The sequence below is a fragment of the Oncorhynchus clarkii genome, chromosome 4, assembly GCF_045791955.1.
Source record: "Oncorhynchus clarkii lewisi isolate Uvic-CL-2024 chromosome 4, UVic_Ocla_1.0, whole genome shotgun sequence".
Taxonomy (NCBI): Eukaryota; Metazoa; Chordata; class Actinopteri; order Salmoniformes; family Salmonidae; genus Oncorhynchus; species Oncorhynchus clarkii.
The window spans coordinates 92019876-92040556 of NC_092150.1; the positions used below are offsets into that span (position 1 = coordinate 92019876).

General features: G+C 47.6%; 1 protein-coding gene and 1 pseudogene across 1 annotated transcript in view; one reads left to right on the plus strand and one right to left on the minus strand.

Moving 5' to 3' along the window:
• Nucleotides 1–1957: 1957 nt before the first annotated feature.
• Nucleotides 1958–6885, minus strand: LOC139408081 (uncharacterized; annotated as a pseudogene).
• Nucleotides 6886–9462: 2577 nt separating this feature from the next.
• The window catches only part of LOC139408082 (ensconsin-like), a 33536-nt gene continuing 22317 nt past the window's right edge, over nucleotides 9463–20681 (plus strand). The window contains exons 1-4 of the mRNA XM_071151897.1: nucleotides 9463–9523; nucleotides 12469–12639; nucleotides 12718–12792; nucleotides 18478–18641. Coding sequence (XP_071007998.1) covers nucleotides 9463–9523; nucleotides 12469–12639; nucleotides 12718–12792; nucleotides 18478–18641 — 471 coding nt within the window. The remainder of the gene's footprint in view (nucleotides 9524–12468; nucleotides 12640–12717; nucleotides 12793–18477; nucleotides 18642–20681) is intronic.

Sequence of the window (20681 nt, forward strand, 5' to 3'; positions counted from 1 at the left end):
CAGAGTCTTTGTTTACGTCGCATTCAGGCATTTTCAGGTGGTGCATGCTATCAGATAATACCTTCTCATGCTTTCGCCGAAAAGCATTTTAAAAATCTGACTTGTTGGCTAGGTTCACAACGAGTGTAGCTTTAATTCAATACCCTGCTTGTGAATTTTGATCAAGGTTTGAGTTTAAACGAGTACATTTAGCATTTAGCGTAGCGCATTTGCATTTCCAGGTGCCTACTTGAGACATATGCGTCTCAAGTAGAATCAAGAAGTTAATAAAGACAGGAAAACGTATAATTGTTTGTGTTATTAGTTTAAACTGTGTTTCAGATCAGGTTATATGACACTATTTTAGAAATTTAAATTTGGTAATTCCAAAAGGTTCACAGTTTTTCTTGCCACTGTAAATTCATTAGGTCCTAATCGATGGATTTCACATGCCTGGGCACAGCCTGGGAGGGCATAGGCCCATCTGCTTGGGAACCAGGTCCAGCCAATCAGAATGTTTTTCTCCACAAAATGGCTTTACTACAACGGAAATGCTCCTTGTCCGGGTGGCTGGTCTCAGACGATCCCGCTGCTGAAGAAGCTGGATGTGGAGGTCGGCGGTTGGGTTGGCGTGGTTACACGTGGTCTGCAGTTGTGAGACCGGTTGGACATACTGCCAAATTCTCTAAAACGACGTTGGAGGCGGCTTATGGTAGAGAAATTATCATTAAATTCTCTGGCAACAGCTCTGTTGGACATTCCTGCAGTCAGCACGCCAATTGCACGCTCCCTCATAACATGAGACATCTGTTATGAAACTGCACATTTTAGTGGCAATTTATTGTCCCCATCACAAGGTGCACCCGTGTAATGATCATGCTGATTTAATCAGCTTCTTGATATGCCACACCTGTCAGGTGGATGGATTATCTTGGTAAAGGAGAAATGCTCACTAATAGGGATTTTAAGAAATTTGTGCACAAAATGTGAGAGAAATAAGCTTTTTGAAGTATGATGTAAAAATGTCTTGGATCTTTTTATTGCAGCTCATGAGACAGGGGACCATTGTTTTATTTTTTGTTCAGTATATGATGATAAACTGTAAACTATTTACCAAGAGTTTATCACACAGTGTTTTAACTCAGACGAGCAGATCCTCCAGACTTCCTTAATATTAGAGATTGAGCACCAGCTGTTGTTTACAGAGGCACACTCCTCCCTTCTTGAGTTTACCGGAAGCTACCGTTTGGTCCTGCCGATGCATAGAGAAAGATCAGTTCAGATGAAGGAAAGGAAGCCCTACAATCACAGTGACAATCACCAGACCTCAGGATGTGATTACCCAGCTCAAAGTGCCTGCTGTGGGGCTGTCAGTCTCTGGCCCCTCTCCCCCAGCAGCCTGGAGCTTAGCTTAATGTTAGCGCTGGCTAATCCTCTCAGGTTTGAGGCAGAGGATGCTAACCATGCCGCTACGTTAGCCTAGCCTGCTACATACAGCCAGGGAGAGTGCAACGCTAATCGCTAAATCTGACCGTTTGATTTGAGCAGAGAGGGGGGGAGGGGTGCACATACAGAGACAGGTGAGTTTAGGTGGTGTAGACGCACAACAACATGAGCGGGAGGGGCAGATTAAAAGGGTTCCTTCTCTCTCTCTCCTTCTCTCTTCTCTCTCTCCTCTCTCTCTCCTTCTCTCTCTCTCCTCTCTCTCTTCTCTCCTCTCTCTCTTCTCTCTCTCCTCTCTCTCTCCTCTCTCTCTCCTCTCTCTCTCCTTCTCTCTCTCCTCTCTCTCTTCTCTCTCTCTCTCTCTCTCCTCTCTCTCTTCTCTCTCGGTCTGTCTCTCTTCTGATTGCTCTTTGTCCTTCTCTGCTGGGTGTTTTTGAGGGGTAGGGTTAGTGCTGGGTGTTTTTAGGGGGTAGGGTTAGTGCTGGGTGTTTTTAGGGGGTAGGGTTAGTGCTGGGTGTTTTTGGGGGGGGTAAGGTTAGTGCTTGGTGTTTTGGGGGGGTGATGCTGGGTGTTTTGGGGGGTGTAGGGTTAGTGCTGGGTGTTTTGGGGGGTGTAAGGTTAGTGCTGGGTGTTTTGGGGGGTGTAGGGTTAGTGCTGGGTGTTTTTGGGGGGGGGTAGGGTTAATGCTGGGTGTTTTTGGTGGGGTAGGGTTAATGCTGGGTGTTTTTTGGGGGGTAGGGCTAATGCTGGGTGTTTTTGGGGGGGTAGCGCTAATGCTGGGTGTTTTTGGTGGGGTAGGGTTAATGCTGGGTGTTTTTTGGGGGGTAGGGCTAATGCTGGGTGTTTTTGGGGGGGTAGGGCTAATGCTGGGTGTTTTTTGGGGGTAGGGTTAGTGCTGGGTGTTTTGGGGGGTGTAAGAGTTAGTGCTGGGTGTTTTGGGGGGTGTAAGGTTAGTGCTGGGTGTTTTGGGGGGTGTAGGGTTAGTGCTGGGTGTTTTTGGGGGGGTAGGGTTAATGCTGGGTGTTTTTGGGGGGGTAGGGTTAGTGCTGGGTGTTTTTTGGGGGGGGGTAAGGTTAGTGCTGGGTGTTTTGGGGGGTGATGCTGGGTGTTTTTGGGGGATGTAGGGTTAGTGCTGGGTGTTTTGGGGGGTGTAAGGTTAGTGCTGGGTGTTTTGGGGGGTGTAGGGTTAGTGATGGGTGTTTTTGGGGGGGGGTAGGGTTAATGCTGGGTGTTTTTGGGGGGTAGAGTTAATGCTGGGTGTTTTTGGGGGGGTAGGGTTAATGCTGGGTGTTTTGGGGGGGTAGGGTTAGTGCTGGGTGTTTTTGGGGGGTAGGGTTAGTGCTGGGTGTTTTTGGGGGGTAGGGTTAGTGCTGGGTGTTTTTGGGGTGTAGGGTTAGTGCTGGGTGTTTTTGGGGGGGTAGGGTTAATGCTGGGTGTTTTTGGGGGGTAGGGTTAGTGCTGGGTGTTTTTGGGGGGGTAGGGTTAATGCTGGGTGTTTTTGGGGGGTAGGGTTAGTGCTGGGTGTTTTTGGGGGGTAGGGTTAGTGCTGGGTGTTTTTGGGGGGTAGGGTAGGGTTAGTGCTGGGTGTTTTTGGGGGGGTAGGGTTAATGCTGGGTGTTTTGGGGGGTAGGGTTAGTGCTGGGTGTTTTTGGGGGGTAGGGTTAGTGCTGGGTTTTGGGGGGGGGGGTAGGGTTAGTGCTGGGTGTTTTTGGGGGGTAGGGTTAGTACTGGATGTTTTTTGGGGGTAGGGTTAGTGCTGGGTGTTTTTTTGGGGGGGTAGGTTTAGTGCTGGATGTTTTTGGGGGGTGTAGGGTTAGTACTGGATGTTTTTGGGGGGTAGGGTCTCTCCTCTTTGGCAGATTGGGATTCGTTCTAAGATGTAGCTAGTCAGGCAGAAGGAGCACTAATTCAGATGATCCGGTCCCACACTCCAGAACAGGGTTCCGTTGTTAGGTCAGGGCCAGCGGAATCATGAGGGAGATTCCAGAACAGGGTTCCGTTGTTAGGTCAGGGCCAGCGGAATCATGAGGGAGATTCCAGAACAGGGTTCCGTTGTTAGGTCAGGGCCAGCGGAATCATGAGGGAGATTCCAGAACAGGGTTCCGTTGTTAGGTCAGGGCCAGCGGAATCATGAGGGAGATTCCAGAACAGGGTTCCGTTGTTAGGTCAGGGCCAGCGGAATCATGAGGGAGATTCCAGAACAGGGTTCCGTTGTTAGGTCAGGGCCAGCGGAATCATGAGGGAGATTCCAGAACAGGGTTCCGTTGTTAGGTCAGGGCCAGCGGAATCATGAGGGAGATTCCAGAACAGGGTTCCGTTGTTAGGTCAGGGCCAGCGGAATCATGAGAGAGATTCCAGAACATATAGAACATAACTATGTCTGTTCTATATTGTTCCAAAATTCCTTTTCCAAGATCCTGGAGAACAGACCTGGAACAGAATATTATCACACTAAACCCTCTGGTTGGTCTGGAGAACAGAATATTATCATACTAAACCCTCTGGTTGGTCTGGAGAACAGAACAGAATATTATCATACTAAACCCTCTGGTTGGTCTGGAGAACAGAACAGAATATTATCATACTAAACCCTCTGGTTGGTCTGGAGAACAGAACAGAATATTATCATACTAAACCCTCTGGTTGGTCTGGAGAACAGAATATTATCATACTAAACCCTCTGGTTGGTCTGGAGAACAGAATATTATCATACTAAACCCTCTGGTTGGTCTGGAGAACAGAACAGAATATTATCATACTAAACCCTCTGGTTGGTCTGGAGAACAGAATATTATCATACTAAACCCTCTGGTTGGTCTGGAGAACAGAACAGAATATTATCATACTAAACCCTCTGGTTGGTCTGGAGAACAGAACAGAATATTATCACACTAAACCCTCTGGTTGGTCTGGAGAACAGAACAGAATATTATCATACTAAACCCCCTGGTTGGTCTGGAGAACAGAACAGAATATTATCATACTAAACCCTCTGGTTGGTCTGGAGAACAGAATATTATCATACTAAACCCCCTGGTTGGTCTGGAGAACAGAACAGAATATTATCATACTAAACCCTCTGGTTGGTCTGGAGAACAGAACAGTATATTATCATACTAAACCCTCTGGTTGGTCTGGAGAACAGAACAGAATATTATCATACTAAACCCTCTGGTTGGTCTGGAGAACAGAATATTATCATACTAAACCCTCTGGTTGGTCTGGAGAACAGAACAGAATATTATCATACTAAACCCCCTGGTTGGTCTGGAGAACAGAACAGAATATTATCACACTAAACCCCCTGGTTGGTCTGGAGAACAGAATATTATCACACTAAACCCCCTGGTTGGTCTGGAGAACAGAATATTATCACACTAAACCCCCTGGTTGGTCTGGAGAACAGAACAGAATATTATCATACTAAACCCTCTGGTTGGTCTGGAGAACAGAATATTATCATACTAAACCCTCTGGTTGGTCTGGAGAACAGAACAGAATATTATCATACTAAACCCTCTGGTTGGTCTGGAGAACAGAATATTATCACACTTAACCCTCTGGTTGGTCTGGAGAACAGAACAGAATATTATCATACTAAACCCTCTGGTTGGTCTGGAGAACAGAATATTAACACACTAAACCCTCTGGTTGGTCTGGAGAACAGAATATTATCATACTAAACCCTCTGGTTGGTCTGGAGAACAGAACAGAATATTATCAGACTAAACCCTCTGGTTGGTCTGGAGAACAGAACAGAATATTATCACACTAAACCCTCTGGTTGGTCTGGAGAACAGAACAGAATATTATCATACTAAACCCTCTAGTTGGTCTGGAGAACAGAACAGAATATTATCATACTAAACCCCCTGGTTGGTCTGGAGAACAGAACAGAATATTATCATACTAAACCCTCTGGTTGGTCTGGAGAACATAATATTATCACACTAAACCCTCTGGTTGGTCTGGAGAACAGAACAGAATATTATCATACTAAACCCCCTGGTTGGTCTGGAGAACAGAACAGAATATTATCACACTAAACCCTCTGGTTGGTCTGGAGAACAGAACAGAATATTATCATACTAAACCCTCTGGTTGGTCTGGAGAACAGAACATTATCATACTAAACCCTCTGGTTGGTCTGGAGAACAGAACAGAATATTATCATACTAAACCCTCTGGTTGGTCTGGAGAACAGAACAGAATATTATCATACTAAACCCTCTGGTTGGTCTGGAGAACAGAACAGAATATTATCATACTAAACCCTCTGGTTGGTCTGGAGAACAGAACAGAATATTATCATACTAAACCCTCTGGTTGGTCTGGAGAACAGAACAGAATATTATCATACTAAACCCTCTGGCTGGTCTGGAGAACAGAACAGAATATTATCATACTAAACCCTCTGGTTGGTCTGGAGAACAGAACAGAATATTATCATACTAAACCCTCTGGTTGGTCTGGAGAACAGAACAGAATATTATCATACTAAACCCTCTGGTTGGTCTGGAGAACAGAACAGAATATTATCATACTAAACCCTCTGGTTGGTCTGGAGAACAGAATATTATCACACTAAACCCCCTGGTTGGTCTGGAGAACAGAACAGAATATTATCATACTAAACCCTCTGGTTGGTCTGGAGAACAGAACAGAATATTATCATACTAAACCCTCTGGTTGGTCTGGAGAACAGAACAGAATATTATCATACTAAACCCTCTGGTTGGTCTGGAGAACAGAACAGAATATTATCATACTAAACCCCCTGGTTGGTCTGGAGAACAGAATATTATCATACTAAACCCTCTGGTTGGTCTGGAGAACAGAACAGAATATTATCATACTAAACCCTCTGGTTGGTCTGGAGAACAGAACAGAATATTATCATACTAAACCCTCTGGTTGGTCTGGAGAACAGAACAGAATATTATCATACTAAACCCTCTGGTTGGTCTGGAGAACAGAACATAATATTATCATACTAAACCCCCTGGTTGGTCTGGAGAACAGAACAGAATATTATCATACTAAACCCCCTGGTTAGGGTCAGGGTTTCAATACTTTTAAATAGGCTACTGTATCAATCAATCCATTTGTCATCACACGAGTCATTCCTGATTCGAAATGCAATCAAACATTTGTTTTAAAATGAAATAAAGCGACCCGTAAATAATTAGGGTAAATAATAAATCAAGCGTTCCCTTTCGTAAATTGCATTCACAAATGCGACTCTTTTTAGTATTTGCTTGTAATAAAGGCTTTACAAACAGAAGCGTTACAACAGACTCATTTATGTATCGTCTGCATGGTTTCAAACCCCACCTGGTTGGCATATGGACACAGCGCTGCTCCTTCATTGCCTTTTTCTTGATCTCCAGGGTTTTCCACAACTAGCCACATTTATTCCACAGATCTGACTTCCCCTTTACCTCCTGAGCAACCAGTAAACATCCTCCTTTTACCTCCTGAGCAACCAGTAAACATCCCCCCTTTACCTCCTGAGCAACCAGTAAACATCCCCCTTTACCTCCTGAGCAACCAGTAAACATCCCCTTTACCTCCTGAGCAACCAGTAAACATCCCCCTTTACCTCCTGAGCAACCAGTAAACATCCCCTTTACCTCCTGAGCAACCAGTAAACATCCCCCTTTACCTCCTGAGCAACCAGTAAACACCCCCCCTTTACCTCCTGAGCAACCAGTAAACATCCCCTTTACCTCCTGAGCAACCAGTAAACATCCCCTTTACGTCCTGAGCAACCAGTAAACATCCTCCTTTACCTCCTGAGCAACCAGTAAACATCCCCCTTTACCTCCTGAGCAACCAGTAAACATCCTCCTTTTGTCAACTTGCTTTTTCACGTTTGTTTTAACCAATTTAGTGATTAGGATATGTTATTAGGTCGAACCCTATTGGTCACAGGCATGCGATGCATACACGTGTCACCTAAAGAGAGCAACATGTTGAGGGAATACAGTCTCTACACTCTACTAGCCTACAGTCAGCTGACCAGTCTCTACTCTCTACTAGCCTACAGTCAGCTGACCAGTCTCTACACTCTACTAGCCTACAGTCAGCTGACCAGTCTCTACTCTACTAGCCTACAGTCAGCTGACCAGTCTCTACTCTCTACTAGCCTACAGTCAGCTGACCAGTCTCTACTCTCTACTAGCCTACAGTCAGCTGACCAGTCTCTACACTCTACTAGCCTACAGTCAGCTGACCAGTCTCTACTCTCTACTAGCCTACAGTCAGCTGACCAGTCTCTACTCTCTACTAGCCTACAGTCAGCTGACCAGTCTCTACTCTCTACTAGCCTACAGTCAGCTGACCAGTCTCTACTCTCTACTAGCCTACAGTCAGCTGACCAGTCTCTACTCTCTACTAGCCTACAGTCAGCTGACCAGTCTCTACTCTCTACTAGCCTACATTCAGCTGACCAGTCTCTACTCTCTACTAGCCTACAGTCAGCTGACCAGTCTCTACTCTCTACTAGCCTACAGTCAGCTGACCAGTCTCTACTCTCTACTAGCCTACAGTCAGCTGACCAGTCTCTACTCTCTACTAGCCTACAGTCAGCTGACCAGTCGCTACACTCTACTAGCCTACAGTCAGCTGACCAGTCTCTACTCTCTACTAGCCTACAGTCAGCTGACCAGTCTCTACTCTCTACTAGCCTACATTCAGCTGACCAGTCTCTACTCTCTACTAGCCTACAGTCAGCTGACCAGTCTCTACTCTCTACTAGCCTACATTCAGCTGACCAGTCTCTACTCTCTACTAGCCTACAGTCAGCTGACCAGTCTCTACTCTCTACTAGCCTACAGTCAGTTGACCAGTCTCTACTCTCTACTAGCCTACAGTCAGCTGACCAGTCTCTACTCTCTACTAGCCTACAGTCAGCTGACCAGTCTCTACTCTCTACTAGCCTACAGTCAGCTGACCAGTCGCTACACTCTACTAGCCTACAGTCAGCTGACCAGTCTCTACTCTCTACTAGCCTACAGTCAGCTGACCAGTCTCTACTCTCTACTAGCCTACATTCAGCTGACCAGTCTCTACTCTCTACTAGCCTACAGTCAGCTGACCAGTCTCTACTCTCTACTAGCCTACATTCAGCTGACCAGTCTCTACTCTCTACTAGCCTACAGTCAGCTGACCAGTCTCTACTCTCTACTAGCCTACAGTCAGTTGACCAGTCTCTACTCTCTACTAGCCTACAGTCAGCTGACCAGTCTCTACTCTCTACTAGCCTACAGTCAGCTGACCAGTCTCTACTCTCTACTAGCCTACAGTCAGCTGACCAGTCGCTACACTCTACTAGCCTACAGTCAGCTGACCAGTCTCTACTCTCTACTAGCCTACAGTCAGCTGACCAGTCTCTACTCTCTACTAGCCTACATTCAGCTGACCAGTCTCTACTCTCTACTAGCCTACAGTCAGCTGACCAGTCTCTACTCTCTACTAGCCTACAGTCAGCTGACCAGTCTCTACTCTACTAGCCTACAGTCAGCTAACCAGTCTCTACTCTCTACTAGCCTACAGTCAGCTGACCAGTCTCTACACTCTACTAGCCTACAGTCAGCTGACCAGTCTCTACTCTACTAGCCTACAGTCAGCTGACCAGTCTCTACTCTCTACTAGCCTACAGTCAGCTGACCAGTCTCTACACTCTACTAGCCTACAGTCAGCTGACCAGTCTCTACTCTACTAGCCTACAGTCAGTTGACCAGTATACATGTGTCACCTAAAGAGAGCAAACGTTGAGGGAACAGGGAATGTTTTTCCTAAACAAACGAGGGATTTTAGTAACAGAACTTTTCAGTCCGAAATGGCTGTGATTTATGTAACAGCTTCAGGAACACAGACAGAGCGATTTAGACACTGTTGATGTTCCTGTGGTGTTCGCTGCACTTGGGGGGGAAAGAGAGAACGGGTCAGTCACTCGCTGTCATTATTATTATTATTATTATTATTATTATTATTATTATATATATATATATATATTTTTTTTTAAACACATCGCAGATGTCTGAGCCGGGCCCCGGCACAATCAAATCAATTGCGGTTGAGCTCCCTCTAGTAATTTGTAAGTATTCATTATGTCATGAAACCAGTGTGCTTAAAGCATCAGACCAGATCAGTGCAGTTGATTTTATTTAAAACGCATAGGATAGTCTATTTATGGGACAAATACACTTTTTAAACATTTTCGACCAGAGGACTCTGTCACCAGTTGAGTTTCTGCAATTTGACACAAAAGAAAAGAGGTGCTTTTAATTATGAGTCTTGTCTGAGTTATGACTCGTGTAATAGATGGAATACCGACCAAATTAAATGTTACACTGTTACTGAGGTTTACATCTTGTTAAACAACAGGGAGGGGGGATTTGTTAGAGTTTCCTGCTTGTTTTATTATCTAAAAGTGGAACGTGAATTACATAATTCAAGTCAGGTTTGGGGTTCACTGTGTAACTCTTGTCTGCTGCAATAGGCAGAACAGTGTTGACGCCTGATACTGCCTGATACAATGGGCAGAACAGTGTTGACGCCTGATACTGCCTGATACAATGGGCAGAACAGTGTTGACGCCTGATACTGCCTGATACAATGGGCAGAACAGTGTTGACGCCTGATACTGTCTGCTACAATGGGCAGAACAGTGTTGACGCCTGATACTGTCTGCTACAATGGGCAGAACAGTGTTGACGCCTGATACTGTCTGCTACAATAGGCCTAACAGTGTTGACGCCTGATACTGTCTGATACAATGGGCAGAACAGTGTTGACGCCTGCTACCATGGGCAGAACAGTGTTGATGCCTAATACTGCCTGATACAATAGGCCTAACAGTGTTGACACCTAATACTGTCTGCTTGTAGACACAGTTTATCACCAGTCTCTGACCAGTCTCTACTCTACTAGCCTACAGTCAGCTGACCAGTCTCTACACTCTACTAGCCTACAGTCAGTTGACCAGTCTCTACACTCTACTAGCCTACAGTCAGTTGACCAGTCTCTACACTCTACTAGCCTACAGTCAGCTGACCAGTCTCTACACTCTACTAGCCTACAGTCAGTTGACCAGTCTCTACACTCTACTAGCCTACAGTCAGCTGACCAGTCTCTACTCTACTAGCCTACAGTCAGTTGACCAGTCTCTACACTCTACTAGCCTACAGTCAGCTGACCAGTCTCTACTCTACTAGCCTACAGTCAGCTGACCAGTCTCTACACTCTACTAGCCTACAGTCAGCTGACCAGTCTCTACACTCTACTAGCCTACAGTCAGTTGACCAGTCTCTACACTCTACTAGCCTACAGTCAGTTGACCAGTCTCTACACTCTACTAGCCTACAGTCAGTTGACCAGTCTCTACACTCTACTAGCCTACAGTCAGTTGACCAGTCTCTACACTCTACTAGCCTACAGTCAGTTGACCAGTCTCTACACTCTACTAGCCTACAGTCAGCTGACCAGTCTCTACTCTACTAGCCTACAGTCAGCTGACCAGTCTCTACACTCTACTAGCCTACAGTCAGCTGACCAGTCTCTACACTCTACTAGCCTACAGTCAGCTGACCAGTCTCTACACTCTACTAGCCTACAGTCAGCTGACCAGTCTCTACACTCTACTAGCCTACAGTCAGCTGACCAGTCTCTACACTCTACTAGCCTACAGTCAGTTGACCAGTCTCTACACTCTACTAGCCTACAGTCAGCTGACCAGTCTCTACTCTACTAGCCTACAGTCAGTTGACCAGTCTCTACTCTTTACTAGCCTACAGTCAGCTGACCAGTCTCTACACTCTACTAACCTACAGTGAGCTGACCAGTCTCTACACTCTACTAACCTACAGTGAGCTGACCAGTCTCTACACTCTACTAGCCTACCAGTCTCTACTCTCTACTAGGCTACAGTCGGCTAACCACTCTCTACCGGCCTACAACCGGCTGTCAGTCTCTACTCTCTACCGCCATACAGTCGGCTGACCACTCTCTACTCTCTACCGGTTCTACAGTCGGCTGACCACTCTCTACCGGCCTACAATCGTCTGACCGCTCTCTACTGGCCTACAGTCGGCTGACCGCTCTCTACCGACCTACAGTCGGCTGACCGCTCTCTACTCTCTACCGGCCTGCAGTCGGCTGACCGCTCTCTACTCTCTACTGGCCTACAGTCGGCTGACCGCTCTCTACTCTCTACCGGCCTACAGTCGGCTGACCACTCTCTACCGGCCTACAATCGTCTGACCGCTCTCTACCGGCCTACAGTCGGCTGACTGCTTTCTACCGGCCTACAGTCGGCTGACTGCTTTCTACCGGCCTACAGTCGGCTGACTGCTTTCTACCGGCCTACAGTCGGCTGACCACTCTCTACCGGCCTACAGTCGGCTGACCGCTCTCTACTCTCTACCGGCCTACAATCGGCTGACCGCTCTCTACTCTCTACTGGCCTACAGTCGGCTGACCGCTCTCTACCGGCCTACAGTCGGCTGACCGCTCTCTACTGGCCTACAGTCGGCTGACCGCTCTCTACCGGCCTACAGTCGGCTGACCGCTCTCTACCGGCCTACAGTTGGCTGACCAGTCTCTACTCTCTACTAGGCTACAGTCGGCTGACCACTCTCTACCGGCCTACAGTCGGCTGACCGCTCTCTACTCTCTACCGGCCTACAGTCGGCTGACCAGTCTCTACTCTCTACCGGCCTACAGTCGGCTGACCACTCTCTACCAGCCTACAGTCGGCTGACCGCTCTCTACTTTCTACCGGCCTACAGTCGGCTGACCGCTCTTTACCGGCCTACAGCCGGCTGACCGCTCTCTACTCTCTACCGGCCTACAGTCGGCTGACCTCTCTCTACTCTCTACCGGCCTACAGTCGGCTGACCACTCTCTACCGGCCTACAGTCGGCTGACCCCTCTCTACTCTCTACCGGCCTACAGTCGGCTGAGCAGTACAAGACTTCCCTCCTATACCATCTATTCTCTCTTACAGGCTCTGTGTGATTGACAGCTGTGTTTCTCCCCCAGTCTCTGACTCGCACCCAACCTTGACCCTCTCCAGTGAGCCTGACTCCTCAACGTCCGGCCAGGCCCTGTCCACCACCCCAACCCTCAGCCCATCACTGTCCAGCACTCCAACCCTCAGCCCATCACTATCACCTACACCTACTCACAGCAACAATGCTGCTAACAAAGCAGGTCAGTTGCCTTCCACTCCTCTCTCTCTCTGGGTGTGTGTGGAATTGTGTTCTCTAAACCTTACGTTTTATGTTACAGAGCCGTTGGTCCTCAAGATCAACGAGAGACAGAGACTGGCCCGGGAACGTCGAGAGGAGAGGGAGAAACAGACCGGTGTGTATCCTGCAGTGTGTGTAGCATCTGGGGTACATGAGGGGTCTGGGGGTGTCTGGGGTACCTGGGGGGGGGGGTTACCTGAGGGGTCTGGGGGTCAGGGTTAGGTTTTGTGTTCTCTACAGGAACTCTGGCAGTTATCACTGTATTCCTCATCTACCCCCTAGACCCTCCCAACAAGAACCACACTCACCTATACCCTACCAACAAGAACTACACTCACCTAGACCCTCCCAACAAGAACTACACTCACCTAGACCCTACCAACAAGAACTACACTCACCTAGACCCTCCCAACAAGAACTACACTCACCTATACCCTACCAACAAGAACTACACTCACCTAGACCCTCCCAACAAGAACTACACTCATCTAGACCCTCCCAACAAGAACTATACTCATCTACCCCCTAGACCCTCCCATCAAGAACTACACTCACCTAGACCCTCCCAACAAGAACTACACTCATCTAGACCCTCACAACAAGAACTACACTCATCTAGACCCTCACAACAAGAACTACACTCATCTAGACCTTCCCAACAAGAATTACACTCACCTAGACCCTCCCAACAAGAACTACACTCATCTAGACCCTCACAACAAGAACTACACTCATCTAGACCTTCCCAACAAGAATTACACTCATCTAGACCCTCCCAACAAGAACCACACTCATCTAGACCCTACCAACAAGAACTACACTCATCTAGACCCTACCAACAAGAACTACACTCATCTAGACCCTACCAACAAGAACTACACTCATCTAGACCCTCCCAACAAGAACTACACTCATCTACCCCCTAGACCCTAGAACTATCACTCATCTACCCCCCAACAAGAACTACACTCATCTAGACCCTCCCAACAAGAACTACACTCATCTACCCCCTAGACCCTCCCAACAAGAACTACACTCATCTAGACCCTCCCAACAAGAACTACACCCATCTAGACCCTAGACCCTCCCAACAAGAACTACACTTATCTAGACCTTCCCAAGAATAACTACACTCATCTAGACCTTCCCAAGAATAACTACACTCATCTAGACCCTCCCAACAAGAACTACACTCATCTACCCCCTAGACCCTCCCAACAAGAACTACACCCATCTAGACCCTCACAACAAGAACTGCATTCATCTAGACCCTCCCAACAAGAATTACACTCATCTAGACCCTCCCAATAAGAACTACACTCATCTAGACCCTCACAACAAGAACTACACTCATCTAGACCCTCCCAACAAGAACTACACTCATCTACCCCCTAGACCCTCCCAACAAGAACTACACCCATCTAGACCCTCACAACAAGAACTACACTCATCTAGACCCTCCCAACAAGAACTACACTCATCTACCCCCTAGACCCTCCCAACAAGAACTACACCCATCTAGACCCTGCCAACAAGAACTACACCCATCTAGACCCTAGACCCTCCCAACAAGAATTACACCCATCTAGACCCTCCCAACAAGAACTACACTCATCTAGACCCTACCAACAAGAACCACACTCATCTAGACCCTACCAACAAGAACTACACTCATCTAGACCCTACCAACAAGAACTACACTCATCTAGACCCTACCAACAAGAACTACACTCATCTAGACCCTCCCAACAAGAACTACACTCATCTAGACCCTAGACCTTCCCAACAATAATTACACTCATCTAGACCTGTATATAGCTACTGACCCTGTATATAGTTACTGACCCTGTATATAACTACTGACCCTGTATATAGCTACTGACCCTGTATATAGCTACTGACCCTGTATATAGCTACTGACCCTGTATATAGTTACTGACCCTGTATATAACTACTGACCCTGTATATAGCTACTGACCCTGTATATAACTACTGACCCTGTATATAACTACTGACCCTGTATATAACTACTGACCCTGTATATAGCTACTGACCCTGTATATAGTTACTGACCCTGTATATAACTACTGACCCTGTATATAGTTACTGTCCCTGTATATAACTACTGACCCTGTATATAACTACTGACCCTGTATATAACTACTGACCCTGTATATAACTACTGACCCTGTATATAGCTACTGACCCTGTATATAGCTACTGACCCTGTATATAGCTACCGACCCTGTATATAGCTACCGACCCTGTATATAGCTACTGACCCTGTATATAGCTACTGACCCTGTATATAGCTACTGACCCTGTATATAGCTACTGACCCTGTATATAGCTACTGTCCCTGTATAGAGCTACTGACCCTGTATATAGCTACTGACCCTGTATAGAGCTACTGACCCTGTATAGAGCTACTGACTCTGTATATAGCTACTGACCCTGTATAGAGCTACTGACCCTGTATATAGCTACTGTCCCTGGAACTGACCCTGTATATAGCTACTGACCCTGTATATAGCTACTGTCCCTGTATAGAGCTACTGACCCTGTATATAGCTACTGACCCTGTATATAGCTACTGTCCCTGTATAGAGCTACTGACCCTGTATATAGCTACTGACCCTGTATATAGCTACTGTCCCTGTATATAACTACTGACCCTGTATATAGCTACTGTCCCTGTATATAACTACTGGCCCTGTATATAGCTACTGACCCTGTATATAACTACTGACCCTGGAACTGTCCCTGTATATAGCTACTGACTCTGTATATAGCTACTGTCCCTGTATATAGCTACTGTCCCTGTATAGAGCTACTGACCCTGTATATAACTACTGACCCTGTATATAGCTACTGACCCTGTATATAACTACTGACCCTGTATATAGCTACTGACCCTGTATATAGCTACTGACCCTGTATATAGCTTGCTTCCTTGTGTTAATTGAGGGGGATGAGCTGGCCAATCAGCTGTCTAGAGGGGGATGAGCTGGCCAATCAGCGGTCTAGAGGGGGATGAGCTGGCCAATCAGCTGTCTAGAGGGGGATGAGCTGGCCAATCAGCGGTCTAGAGGGGGATGAGCTGGCCAATCAGCTGTCTAGAGGGGGATGAGCTGGCCAATCAGCGGTCTAGAGGGGGATGAGCTGGCCAATCAGCTGTCTAGAGGGGGATGAGCTGGCCAATCAGCGGTCTAGAGGGGGATGAGCTGGCCAATCAGCGGTCTAGAGGGGGATGAGCTGGCCAATCAGCGGTCTAGAGGGGGATGAGCTTGCCAATCAGCGGTCTAGAGGGGGATGAGCTGGCCAATCAGCGGTCCAGAGGAGGATGAGCTGGCCAATCAGCGGTCTAGAGGGGGATGAGCTGGCCAATCAGCGGTCTAGAGGGGGATGAGCTGGCCAATCAGCGGTCTAGAGGAGGATGAGCTGGCCAATCAGCGGTCTAGAGGGGGATGAGCTGGCCAATCAGCGGTCTAGAGGGGGATGAGCTGGCCAATCAGCGGTCTAGAGGGGGATGAGCTGGCCAATCAGCGGTCTAGAGGGGGATGAGCTGGCCAATCAGCTGTCTAGAGGGGGATGAGCTAGCCAATCAGCGGTCTAGAGGGGGATGAGCTGGCCAATCAGCGGTCTAGAGGAGGATGAGCTGGCCAATCAGCGGTCTAGAGGGGGATGAGCTGGCCAATCAGCGGTCTAGAGGAGGATGAGCTGGCCAATCAGCGGTCTAGAGGAGGATGAGCTGGCCAATCAGCGGTCTAGAGGGGGATGAGCTGACCAATCAGCGGTATAGAGGGGGATGAGCTCGCAAATCAGCGGTCTAGAGGGGGATGAGCTGGCCAATCAGCGGTCTAGAGGAGGATGAGCTGGCCAATCAGCGGTCTAGAGGAGGATGAGCTGGCCAATCAGCGGTCTAGAGGGGGATGAGCTGACCAATCAGCGGTATAGAGGGGGATGAGCTCGCAAATCAGCGGTCTAGAGGGGGATGAGCTGGCCAATCAGCGGTCTAGAGGGGGATGAGCTGGCCAATCAGCGGTCTAGAGGGGGATGAGCTGGCCAATCAGCGGTCTAGAGGGGGATGAGCTGGCCAATCAGCGGTCTAGAGGGGGATGAGCTGGCCAATCAGCGGTCTAGAGGGGGATGAGCTGGCCAATCAGCTGTCTAGAGGGGGATGAGCTGGCCAATCAGCGGTCTAGAGGGGGATGAGCTGGCCAATCAGCGGTCTAGAGGAGGATGAGCTGGCCAATCAGCGGTCTAGAGGGGGATGAGCTGGCCAATCAGCGGTCTAGAGGGGGATGAGCTGGCCAATCAGCGGTCTAGAGGGGGATGAGCTGGCCAATCAGCGGTCTAGAGGGGGATGAGCTGGCCAATCAGCGGTCTAGAGGGGGATGAGCTGGCCAATCAGCGGTCTAGAGGGGGATGAGCTGGCCAATCAGCTGTCTAGAGGGGGATGAGCTGGCCAATCAGCGGTCTAGAGGGGGATGAGCTGGCCAATCAGCTGTCTAGAGGGGGATGAGCTGGCCAATCAGCGGTCTAGAGGGGGATAAGCTGGCCAATCAGCTGTCTAGAGGGGGATGAGCTGGCCAATCAGCGGTCTAGAGGGGGATGAGCTGGCCAATCAGCGGTCTAGAGGGGGATGAGCTGGCCAATCAGCGGTCTAGAGGGGGATGAGCTGGCCAATCAGCGGTCTAGAGGGGGATGAGCTGGCCAATCAGCGGTCTAGAGGGGGATGAGCTGGCCAATCAGCGGTCTAGAGGGGGATGAGCTGGCCAATCAGCTGTCTAGAGGGGGATGAGCTGGCCAATCAGCGGTCTAGAGGGGGTTGAGCTGGCCAATCAGCAGTCTAGAGGAGGATGAGCTGGCCAATCAGCGGTCTAGAGGGGGATGAGCTGGCCAATCAGCGGTCTAGAGGGGGATGAGCTGGCCAATCAGCGGTCTAGAGGGGGATGAGCTGGCCAATCAGCGGTCTAGAGGGGGATGAGCTGGCCAATCAGCTGTCTAGAGGGGGATGAGCTGGCCAATCAGCGGTCTAGAGGGGGATGAGCTGGCCAATCAGCTGTCTAGAGGGGGATGAGCTGGCCAATCAGCGGTCTAGAGGGGGATGAGCTGGCCAATCAGCTGTCTAGAGGGGGATAAGCTGGCCAATCAGCGGTCTAGAGGGGGATGAGCTGGCCAATCAGCTGTCTAGAGGGGGATGAGCTGGCCAATCAGCGGTCTAGAGGGGGATGAGCTGGCCAATCAGCGGTCCAGAGGAGGATGAGCTGGCCAATCAGCGGTCTAGAGGGGGATGAGCTGGCCAATCAGCGGTCTAGAGGGGGATGAGCTGGCCAATCAGCGGTCTAGAGGAGGATGAGCTCGCAAATCAGCGGTCTAGAGGGGGATGAGCTGGCCAATCAGCGGTCTAGAGGAGGATGAGCTAGCCAATCAGCGGTCTAGTGGAGGATGAGCTGGCCAATCAGCGGTCTAGAGGGGGATATATTTCATTGTAATCTGGAAACCCTAAAAGCAAGTCTTACTCTGTGTGTGTGGGAGGTTGGTTCTTCTATCCTTGACCAAAAATCCCCACAAGGATAGTAAAAAAAGTTCTCCACTGTGCGGACAGTTCCCATGTCCCCATGAGGACAAAGGCTATTTTAATCTTAGGGTTAAGGGTTAGAGGTTAGGGGTTTGGGTGTTAGGTTAAATAGGATTTTGAATGGAAATACATTGTATATCTCCAGCTGGATAGAGAAACCAAGGTGTGTGTGTGTGTGTGTGTGTGTGTGTGTTTGTGTTTGTGTTTGTGTATCAGCTGCCAGGGAGGCTGCGTGGCAGGAGAGGGAGGAGAGGGCCAGACACTACTATGAGAAACACCTGGAGGAGAGGAGGAGGAAGGTGGAGGAACAGAGGAGGAAGGAGGACAGGAGACGGTCCGCTGTGGAGGAGAAGAGAAGACAGAACCTGGAGGAGGAGAAGGTGAGGGACACACTACACTACACACACTACACACACTCTATACACACACACACTATACACTGTACACACTACACACACTCTATACACACACACACACTGTACACACTACACTACACATAAACACACACACACTACATACACTATATACACACACTATCACAACAACAAGGGCCACAATCTGAAGGTGACAAACTGCTTGAAATGTCATGCAGCATTCTGGTTGACGTTGTTAACCTGTTGTTGTTGTGGTTAACCTGTTGTTGTCATGGTTAACCTGTTGTTGTCTTGGTTAACCTGTTGTTGTTAACCTGTTGTTGTCGTGGTTAACCTGTTGTTGTATTGTCATTGTTAACCTGTTGTTGTCGTGGTTAACCTGTTGTTGTCGTGGTTAACCTGTTGTTGTATTGTCATTGTCAACCTGTTGTTGTTTTTATACTGTTGTTGTCGTGGTTAACCTGTTGTTGTCGTGGTTAACCTGTTGTTGTTGTTAACCTGTTGTTGTTTTTAACCTGTTGTTGTTTTTAACCTGTTGTTGTCGTGGTTAACCTGTTGTCGTGGTTAACCTGTTGTTGTTTTTAACCTGTTGTTGTTTTTAACCTGTTGTTGTCGTGGTTAACCTGTTGTTGTTGTTGTTAACCTGTTGTCGTTGTTAACCTGTTGTTGTTGTTAACCTGTTGTTGTTGTTGTTGTTAACCTGTTGTTGTTTTTAACCTGTTGTTGTCGTGGTTAACCTGTTGTTGTCGTGGTTAACCTGTTGTTGTTGTTAACCTGTTGTTGTCGTTGTTAACCTGTTGTTGTCGTGGTTAACCTGTTGTTGTCGTGGTTAACCTGTTGTTGTATTGTCATTGTTAACCTGTTGTTGTTTTTATACTGTTGTTGTCGTGGTTAACCTGTTGTTGTCGTTGTTAACCTGTTGTTGTTTTTAACCTGTTGTTGTCGTGGTTAACCTGTTGTTGTCGTTGTTAACCTGTTGTCGTTGTTAACCTGTTGTCGTTGTTAACCTGTTGTTGTCGTGGTTAACCTGTTGTTGTCGTGGTTAACCTGTTGTTGTATTGTCATTGTTAACCTGTTGTTGTTTTTATACTGTTGTTGTCGTGGTTAACCTGTTGTTGTCGTGGTTAACCTGTTGTTGTATTGTCATTGTTAACCTGTTGTTGTTTTTATACTGTTGTTGTCGTGGTTAACCTGTTGTTGTCGTGGTTAACCTGTTGTTGTTGTTAACCTGTTGTTGTTTTTATACTGTTGTTGTCGTGGTTAACCTGTTGTTGTCGTTGTTAACCTGTTGTCGTTGTTAACCTGTTGTTGTTTTTAACCTGTTGTTGTCGTGGTTAACCTGTTGTCGTTGTTAACCTGTTGTCGTTGTTAACCTGTTGTTGTTGTTAACCTGTTGTTGTTTTTAACCTGTTGTTGTCGTGATTAACCTGTTGTTGTCGTTGTTAACCTGTTGTTGTCGTGGTTAACCTGTTGTTGTTGTTAACCTGTTGTTGTTGTTAACCTGTTGTTGTTTTTAACCTGTTGTTGTCGTGGTTAACCTGTTGTTGTCGTGGTTAACCTGTTGTTGTCGTGGTTAACCTGTTGTCGTTGTTAACCTGTCGTTGTTTTTAACCTGTTGTTGTCGTGGTTAACCTGCTGTTGTCGTGGTTAACCTGTTGTTGTCGTGGTTAACCTGTTGTTGTTGTTAACCTGTTGTTGTCGTTTTTAACCTGTTGTTGTTTTTAACCTGTTGTTGTCGTGGTTAACCTGTTGTTGTCGTTGTTAACCTGTTGTTGTCGTGGTTAACCTGTTGTTGTCGTTGTTAACCTGTTGTTGTCGTTGTTAACCTGTCGTTGTCGTTGTTAACCTGTCGTTGTTAACCTGTTGTTGTCGTTGTTAACCTGTTGTTGTCGTTGTTAACCTGTCGTTGTCGTTGTTAACCTGTCGTTGTCGTTGTTAACCTGTCGTTGTCGTTGTTAACCTGTTGTTGTCGTTGTTAACCTGTCGTTGTCGTTGTTAACCTGTCATTGTTAACCTGTTGTTGTCGTTGTTAACCTGTTGTTGTCG